The 9233-nt window shown below is 43.8% G+C and overlaps 1 protein-coding gene across 1 annotated transcript; it reads right to left on the bottom strand.

The window, feature by feature from the left end:
• Positions 1-216: 216 nt before the first annotated feature.
• LOC134943985 (gamma-crystallin 1-like) lies at positions 217-2352 on the bottom strand. Its single transcript, XM_063932534.1, has 2 exons — positions 2104-2352; positions 217-492 (listed from the first exon to the last, which is right to left on the bottom strand). Exons 1-2 carry the CDS (start codon positions 2350-2352, stop codon positions 217-219), a joined length of 525 nt encoding a protein of 174 aa, XP_063788604.1.
• Positions 2353-9233: the final 6881 nt, after the last annotated feature.

Raw genomic sequence — 9233 nt, 5'->3', positions numbered from 1 at the left:
AACTTTCACTAAACATTAGCGTCTCGACGCTTGTACTGTACACCGCACACTGGTGCACCGGGGGCAGGCTGATATTATCATTTGCATATTATCGCTCCTGTTGTACCGATGGCAGCCGCTGTTGCAGACGCAGTAGCCTCCACCTCTGGATCAGGCCCACAGTCATTCAGGAGTCACTTGTCCAGCTGCACAAAGCACGACAGACATTTAATAGCTCTAAGAAAACTCTGTAATGCTCTTGAAGGAACCGACCCTGGCATTGGGAGCACCCCAGTCACTGAATCTCCTGTATTCTCCCGGTCTCAGGTAATACTGTCTCCCTTTGTAATTGGGCAGCTCATAGAAAATCCAGTAGCCTTCAAACACATTGCAGGACTGGATGTCATTGTGACTATAACGATCGTAGACGGAGGAACAATCCTCCATGGCTTCCAGCATTCTTCCTCCAAGATTGTTTCTCTCATAAAGCCTCAGCCTGTAAGATCCTTTGTGCTGCAGAGAAGGAGAACACGGATAAAAGTTCCAGATGGGAATTATTATGGTGTAGACAAAGCATTATACCTTTCCTCTGTCCTAGTCAGTCTTTAATGCGTCACAATTATACAGAAATCCGAATCCAGCTGAATGTAGGTTCAGTACCGAACCAAAACCCGATCCGGTTCTACCGAGATCTGATATGAATCGAATCCCAGTTTGGATCTTCCTGCGGTTTGGAATTTGAATTTTATATCTGAATTTCAGGTTTTGGATTGCAAAAATTGAACGTTACAAGTTACAGTCCAGTTCCTGGTTCTTTCATCATAACTTTCCCCGTGAAGCGTTGTACTGTCGCTCCGGTTTGCGAGACAGTATATTGTAACTGCTTTTACTAACATAAAATACTGTTGCCAAAATTACACCAATATTTCCCTGTTTTACCCCTCCCCTCTGCTCTACCCTTCGTCTTCTATCCGCACTTACTGTATCTGCTCAACTTTTGATTATTTTGATAAACTTTGCTAGCTTTTCATACAGTGTACTGGCGCTTTTTCTCCTCCGCACCTGCGCTTTATGCTAAAACTGATTTCATTACTGCTGAGATGCGACATGCCCATGACACACCCACATCTGCTTAGCCACACCCCTGGTACCACCCAGGAATGGCCACTGAATTCCACATATCCTGCATCTGATTCTGTGCAGCGTCTCTGAACTCCAACAGTCAGGACACTTGCGCTGTGCGACTGGGACACATACATTGGCTTAAAAAATTGTCTAACTGCATGCACCATCTGCACTGCGTGCGACTAGGAATCAGGATCATTGTGTGGTATAAAAATGTTGCATTAATGAATGAAAGTCCTATGGTAGGCATTTTTGCAACAGTCAATAGGAAACATTAAATGAAAACAGGAGACTCCTCCTCCTCCTCCCTCCTTGTCCTCCTCCTCCTCATCATCATCATCATCATCCTCCTCCTCCTCCTCTTCTTCATACTCCTCCTCCTTCTCCTCTTCATCCTCCTCATCATCATCCTCCTCATCATCCTCCTCCTCATCATCATTATCCTCCTCCTCATCCTCCTCATTATCCTCCTCATCCTCCTCCTCATCATCATCCTCCTCCTCATCCTCCTCCTCTTTCTCCTCCTCCTCTTCCTGCTCCTCCTCATCATCATCATCCTCATTATCATCATCCTCCTCCAAATCCTCCTCATCATCCTCCTCTTCCTCCCTATCATCATCATCCTCATCATCCTCCTCCTCATTATCATCCTCCTCCTCTTTATCATCCTCCTCATCATCCTCCTCATCATCATCATCATCATCATCCTCCTCCTCCTCATTATCATCCTCCTCCTCTTTATCCTCCTCCTCCTCCTCATCTTCCTCCTCATCATCATCGTCCTCCTCATCATCATCCTCCTCTCTTGGTAGCCTAATTAAGAATTGTTGTCCTATTTAAAACAGTATGTACATATGTCCACTTCTTTCATTTATTAATTTCCTGCTCCATTGTGAAAAAGTATTACATTACAATCAACATTACCACACAATTATCTACATTTAAATTAGCCCCCACCCCTTCCCCTGATCCCTTAGTGTCAGAAGTGACCGCACTTACTTGTGAAATCGCTAAACAGGATTTGATGGAATCGTTAAATCCCATCCACTCTTGGAAATTTGGATAGTCTCCTCTTTTTATGAAATACTGGTGCCCCTTGTAGTTGGCATGCTCATATATCATCCAGCATCCTGTTATCACCTGAATGGAGTTACATCGACTGATATACCAGCTTAACACAGGGCAATCACTAGCACACTCAAAGGAGTGTCCCTGGAAGTTCCTCTCTTCATAAAAGATTATCTGCATCTGTCATGAACAAATCATAGGTCAATATACAAGGGGAGTAGGGTTTGGGTAAAAAAAAAAACATTGGCTAAACCTGAATGGTACAGACTTACAACAGTTTTGGTAATTTGCTAAGATGCACAAATAATTGTTGGGATATTTGTATAGAGTAATCGTAGCTGTTACATGGAAAAGGGGATTGCAACAAGCTGAGACTACAGTATTACAGATTCCAAAAGAGTCACATACTGCAGAATAGACTGGTGGAAATTGTCACATCTTCAGCTGCAAAATAATTTTTTAATATCCTTAAAATAATAATAATAATAATAATAATAATAATAATAAATAAAAACAATAAACCATGGAATCCTGAGAGCCAAGGCCAGAAGAACATGGTAAAAGTGGCCGGGGAGAGCTGTACAGGAGGGCGTGACACAGGAACCTGGCGGTTAGGATGCCGGTGGTCACATGACCGACACTGTCATCCATGTAGCCAGGATCACCTATCCAGTCAAACCGCATCCACACACCCCTTAGCCATAACCGTACCTTGCAAAACTTGTCAAACGTGTGTGTGAGCTGCCGATGAGATGGGGACATGGTCATTCTACACATATGATGGATATGTCTCACTAGGGTTAAGTACTTTGGAAGTTGGACAACCCCTGCATCCTTCACCTACCTTCCATAAAAAGAACCCACACCTGGAACATAGCTTCCAATTGTTCTCAGATCAGGATTAAAGTCACTTTATGTGAGACGGTAGGGAATACCCCTCAAAACAGGATTGACCTACCTAAATTAGGGGGGGGGTATTCTCCTATATCAAATGAGTACCAGTAGCCACTTTGATGCTTGGATTTCCCAACTATTGACTAATGTAGTTGATACACTTTGAAAACTGAGTTAGTTACTTCACAAACTGTATACAACTTTAGAGGTTCAAGATTGCGTTAAGACTTAAAGGGCGATGCTTGAAACCTTCTACAGATATAAACTGGGGAGTGGGTGTGGGAAATGTTTCCACTTTATCTCTCTCGAAGATTTAATGCCTCTCCCCTTAAATCACTTAGTAAAACTATCAGAAATCAGTGCTCACTTGAGAATACATGATGTGGGACGTTAGAAAGGGCTAGTCAAAAACAGCCACCTGGGGGTATATTTACTAAAATTCGTATTTGTGCCGATTTGGAGGGAGATTAAACACGAATGACATCGAATGTGTGAATTTGCAACTTTTTAAATTTTTTACGCCAGATTTACTATGCTGTTGTATTCTGCATTTTAGTTTTTTCTGATGTCGATGTAATTCGTAATTTCGGCCAGTGAGTGAATAGTAAAACACATTAACACAATGAATCTCGGCCGGATCTCTGAGATCCGTGCAGGGCTTCATTGTGCACCTTTCCAAAAAAAAAAAGTGTTAAAAATTCTGAAAAAAAAATGCGTGGGGTCCCCCCTCCTAAGCAAAACCAGCCTCTGGCTCTTTGAGCTGGTCCTGGTTGAAAAAATATGGGAAAAAATTGACAGGGGTTCTCCCATATTTCATCAACCAGCACCGGGCTCTGCGCCTGGTCCTGGTGCAAAATATACGAGGGACAAAAAGCGTAGGGGTCCCCCGTATTTTTTGAACCAGCAGCGGGCTCCACTAGTCAGAGAGATAATGCCACAGCCGCGGGACACTTTTATATAGGTCCCTGCGGCCCTGGCATTAAATCACTAACTAGTCACCCCTGGCCGGAGTACCCTGGAGGAGTGTGGACCCCTTAAATCAAGGGGTCTCCCCCTCCAGCCACCCAAGGGCCAGGGGTCCCCCCCTCCAACCATCCAAGGGCGGTGGATGGGGGGCTGATAGCCAAGTGAAAAAATAAGAATATTGTTTTTTGTAGCAGTACTACAAGTCCTAGCAATCCTCCCCTGCAAGCTGGTACTTGGAGAACCACAAGTACCAGCATGCGGTGGAAAAACGGGCCCACTGGTGCCTGTAGTACTACTACAAAAAAATACCCAACAAAAAACAGGGCACACACACCGTGACAGTATGTCTTAGCGCAAAACCTATTACCGTACCTTTGTCTTCCTACTGTGTGATAGGATTAGGAGATAATCAACAGCAGTAATCTCTCCGTGCTAAGAACGCCGGCAGTCAGAGCCTTTATATACATTACACACATTACACAAAGGAGAACATTATTCCCAGTGACAGGAATACACAGTGTATACTATATTCATCTACAATATTCTGGCACTACGCTCATATTGCACGGGACAAGTTGTTTTGATGGCGTGTGACTCTGAAATTAGCAGAGACTCTAACTAGGATACATGACCTATAACAAAGGGAACGAACTGGTGCTGTATCTATTGTATAGACTGGGTTCCATGTATGATTTTAACGCTCACGTGATGCTGTCTGAGTGTGACAATGAATTACACGTGATCACGTTACTCTGTGATTGTGTTTCCACCTTTTACCTCCAGTGAACTCTGGTGAACTTGGTGATTTTTGTGTTGAAAGAGCATTAGGAGCCCAGTGAAACAAAGTAATTTATTTACCCTAGAGGCATGCTAGCCTTAGAACTGTTCATTAAAGCATAACAGCTGATTAGTAGAAGGGGCACGTTGTAATCTTATTATATTGGTGGTCATTCCGAGTTGACCGCTAGCTTCATTCGTTCGCTGTGCAGCGATGAGGCAAAAAATCGGCACTTCTGCACATGCGTATGCGGCGCAATGCGCAACGTACTATTACAACAGCCGATGTAGTTTCACACAGGGTCTAGCGAAGCTTTTCAGTCGCTCTGCTGGCCGCAGAGTGATTGACATGATGTGGGCGTTTCTGGGTGTCAACTGACCGTTTTCAGGGAGTGTTCAAAAAAACGCAGGTGTGCCAGGAAAAACGCAGGCATGGCTGGGCGAACGTAGGGTGGGTTTGTGACGTCAAACCCGGAACTGAACAGTCTGAAATGATCGCAATCGCTGAGTAGGTTTTGAGCTACTCAGAAACTGCACAAAAAAAAAACTTTGTAGTCGCTCTGCGATCCTTTCCTTCGCACTTCTACTAAGCTAAAATACACTCCCAGTGGGAGGCGGCATAGAGTTTGCACGGCTGCTAAAAACTGGTAGCGAGCAAACAACTCGGAATGACCACCATTGTTCTCAGTATTTCATGGAAGGAAAGCAGTGATGTAAAAGTTACAATATATAGAATTCACTAATGCTGCGTGGGTGAAGATAGAATATTGAAGGCAGCCTTTCTGGAACTATATAAGAGTATGGTGCAAATATGGAATTCATATTCAATCAAAAAATAACTGATGGAGGAAGGATTTTGTCACAGTTAAAAATAGTAAAACCGCAAATGTACTTTCCATTTACACAAAGAAAGAATTTTAGTTTAATCAGTGTTAATGTTTGTCTGCTTTTACTTTGCACAGCGTCCATACATCAGAGGTGCCAAGTGCTCTATTCAAAGATGTCTCCATATACCGAAGGTGTTCAGTGTGTTGGCAAAATGCATCATCATGACTCCGCCCACGCAATGTTTTGCCACAACTTTTGTCACTACTGTGCATTGCTAGAGGGTGGATCATGATGACTAGAGATGAGAGGGATCGGAGAACCGAACCCTACCTGACTTCACTACCTGAGCCCGTATCCTAGTTAGGCTCAGGTTTTCCCGCCTGACTCGGAAACCAGAACGAGGCAAAACATCATCATCCCGCTGTCCGATTCTCACAGGATTTGGATTCCATATAAGGAGCCGCACGTCGCCGCCATTTTCACTCCGGCATTGGAGAGTGTAGTGAGAGGACGTGTCTCTATCCTCAGTGTCCTGCATTAGTTCAGTGGTTGTGTCCTCTGCTGCCATATGTCCAGTGCTGCTGCATAAGTCCAGTCCATTGCAGTGATGCTGTTTTATCCTGCATCAGTCCAGTGGTGGTGTTCCTGTGCTGAAGTCTATGTCCAGTGATAATGCCGTATACTGTATGTCCAGCGGTAATGCTGTATAAATCCAGTGACACTGCCATATAATTTCAGTGGGACTGGCGTATAATTCCAGCGGTACTGTCGTATAAATCTAGTCCAGTGATACTGCCGTATAATTCCAGTGGTACTGGCGTATAATTCCAGTGGTACTGGCGTATAAATCTAATCCAGTGGTACTGCCGTATATCTTCAGTGATACTGCTATATACTGTATGTCCAGCGATACTGCCATATAAATCCAGTGATACTGACGTATAATTCCAGTGGTACAGGTGTATAATTCCAGCAGTACTGGCATATAAATCCAGTCCAGTGATACTGCTGTATATGTCCAGTGATAGTGGCGTAAATGTCCAGTGGTACTGGCGTATAATTCCAGCTGTACTGGCGTATAATTCCAGCGGTACTGGTGTATAAATCCATTCCAGATATACTGCCGTATGTGTCCAGTGGTACTGCCATATAATTCCAGTGATACTGCCGTATGTGTCCAGTGGTCATGCCGTATAAATCCAGTGGTACTGGCGTATAAATCCAGTTCAGTAATACTGCGTATATGTCCAGTGGTACTGCCGTATAATTCCAGTGGTACTGTCGTATAATTCCAGTGATACTACCCTATAATTCCAGGTTTACTGGTGTATAATTCCAGCGATACTGGCATATAAATCCTGTCCAGTGATACTGCCGTTTATGTCCAGTGATACTGCCGTATATGTCCAGCGGTACTGCCGTATAAATCCAGTGATACTACTGTATAATTCCAGTGGTACTGGCATACAATTCCAGTGGTACTGGCGTAAAAATCCAGTCCAGTGATACTGCCGTATAATTCCAGTGGTACTGGCGTACAATTCCAGCAGTACTGGCATATAATCCAGTCCAGTGACACTGCCGTATATGTCCAGTGGCACTGCCGTATAATTCCAGTGGCACTGCCGTATAATTCCAGTGGTACTGCCGTATAAATCCAGTGATACTGCCGTATATGTCCAGTGGTACTGCCATATAAATCCAGTGATACTGCCGTATAATTCCAGTGGTACTGGCGTATAATTCTAGCAGTACTGGCATATAATCCAGTCCAGTGACACTGCCGTATATGTCCAGTGGCACTGCCGTATAATTCCAGTGGCACTGCCGTATAATTCCAGTGGTACTGCCGTATAAATCCAGTGGTACTGCCGTATGTGTCCAGTGGTCATGCCGTATAAATCCAGTGGTACTGGCATATAAATCTAATCCAGTGATACTGCTGTATAATTCCAGTGGTACTGGCGTATAATTACAGCAGTACTGGCCTATAAATCTAGTCCAGTGATACTGCCGTATATGTCCAGTGGTACTGCTGTATACGTCCAGTGGTACTACCGTATTATTCCAGTGGTACTGTCATATAATTCCAGTGATACTGCCCTATAATTTCAGTGGTACTGGTGTATAATTCCAGCGATACTGGCGTATAGATCCAGTCCAGTCCAGTGATACTGCCATTTATGTACAGTGATACTGCCGTATATGTCCAGCGGTACTGCCATATATGTCCAGTGGTACTGTTGTATAATTCCAGTGATCCTGCTGTATAATTCCAGTGGTACTGGCTTATAATTCCAGTGGTGCTGGCGTATAAATTCAGTGATACTGCTGTACAAATCCAGTCCAGTGGTACTGCCGTATAAATCCAGTGGTACTGCCATATAAATCCAGTGGTACTGCCGTATAATTCCAGTGATACTGCCATATAATTCCAGTGGTACTGGTTCATAAATCCAGTGGTACGGCCGTATAAATCCAGTGGTGCAGCTGTATAATTCCCGTGATCCTGCCGTACAACTCCAGGGGTACTGCCATATAAGTCCAGTGCAGTGGTGCTGTCTTGTGCTGCATCGGTCCAGTGGTGATGTCTTGTGCTGCCATAAATCCAGTGGTGGTGTCCTGTGCTGTATATTATTTAATTCAAATAAAAGACTTATATATACTTATATTATTATCCAAATAATTTTTACAGGGTTGCCCTGTGTGGTGTAGGGGTACACTCACCTGTGCTGCATATTATTATAATAGCTCCAAATAAAAGGGTTATTATTATCCAAATTCATTTTACAGGCTTTGCCGTGTGTGTGTGTGGTTTAGAGGTATGCTCTCCTGTGCCACCAATATTGTGCCTGTATTACATCTGGGCAAATTCCAGCACGTCCTATGTTGTTTGTGCTGCACACTTGTGTTGCTTAGCTTGGCCTTCCAGCTACCTCATTGAACCTATTTTACTTCTTTGCGTGATGTGCTGTTTGGGGCCTAGTTTTTTAATATGCCATCCTGTCTGCCACTACAGTGCCACTCCTAGATGCGCTAGGTGTTTGTGCCGCATACTTGTTTCGCTTAGCTTAGTCATACAGCTACCTTGGTGCAACTTTTAGGCCTAAAAACAATATTGTGAGGTGTGAGGTGTTCAGAATAGACTTGAAATAACTGGAAATTAATGTTATTGAGGTTAATAATACCGTAGGATCAAAATTACCCCCAAATGCTGTGATTTTAGCTGTTTTTATGATTTTTTTCAAAAATCATCCAGATCCAAAACCAAAACCAAAACATGAAAGGGTGGTTTTGACAAAACCAAACCAGATCCAAAACATGAGGATGGAAAATAAGAACCAAAATCCTCTTCAAACTCCTCACCCTCACATACAAGGCCATATCTAATTCCACTGCTCCCTACATCTCCAACCTCCTTTCCCTTCATACTATCTCCCGCTCACTACGGTCGACCATTCACCATTGCCTCTCCACCACCCTGGTCACTGCTTCCCATGCTCATGTTCAAGACTATGCCCATGCTGCTCCACTTCAGTGGAACGCACTCCCCCGCTCCATTAGACTCTCCCCAACCTTGCAAAGCTTCAAACGGG

This window comes from Pseudophryne corroboree, chromosome 7 (genome assembly GCF_028390025.1).
Source record: "Pseudophryne corroboree isolate aPseCor3 chromosome 7, aPseCor3.hap2, whole genome shotgun sequence".
NCBI lineage: Eukaryota > Metazoa > Chordata > Amphibia > Anura > Myobatrachidae > Pseudophryne > Pseudophryne corroboree.
Note: the sequence above shows the minus strand (reverse complement) of the source record. Positions and strands in the feature narration are given on the sequence as shown.

Bases quoted from the DNA above. Each gene is read 5' to 3' on its own strand.
- LOC134943985 (XM_063932534.1), bottom strand. From the start codon at position 2,352: ATGCAGATAATCTTTTATGAAGAGAGGAACTTCCAGGGACACTCCTTT. The intron at 493-2,103 runs GTAAGTGCGGTC...CCTTCTCTGCAG, and splicing joins CCTGTTTAGCGATTTCACAA to CACAAAGGATCTTACAGGCT.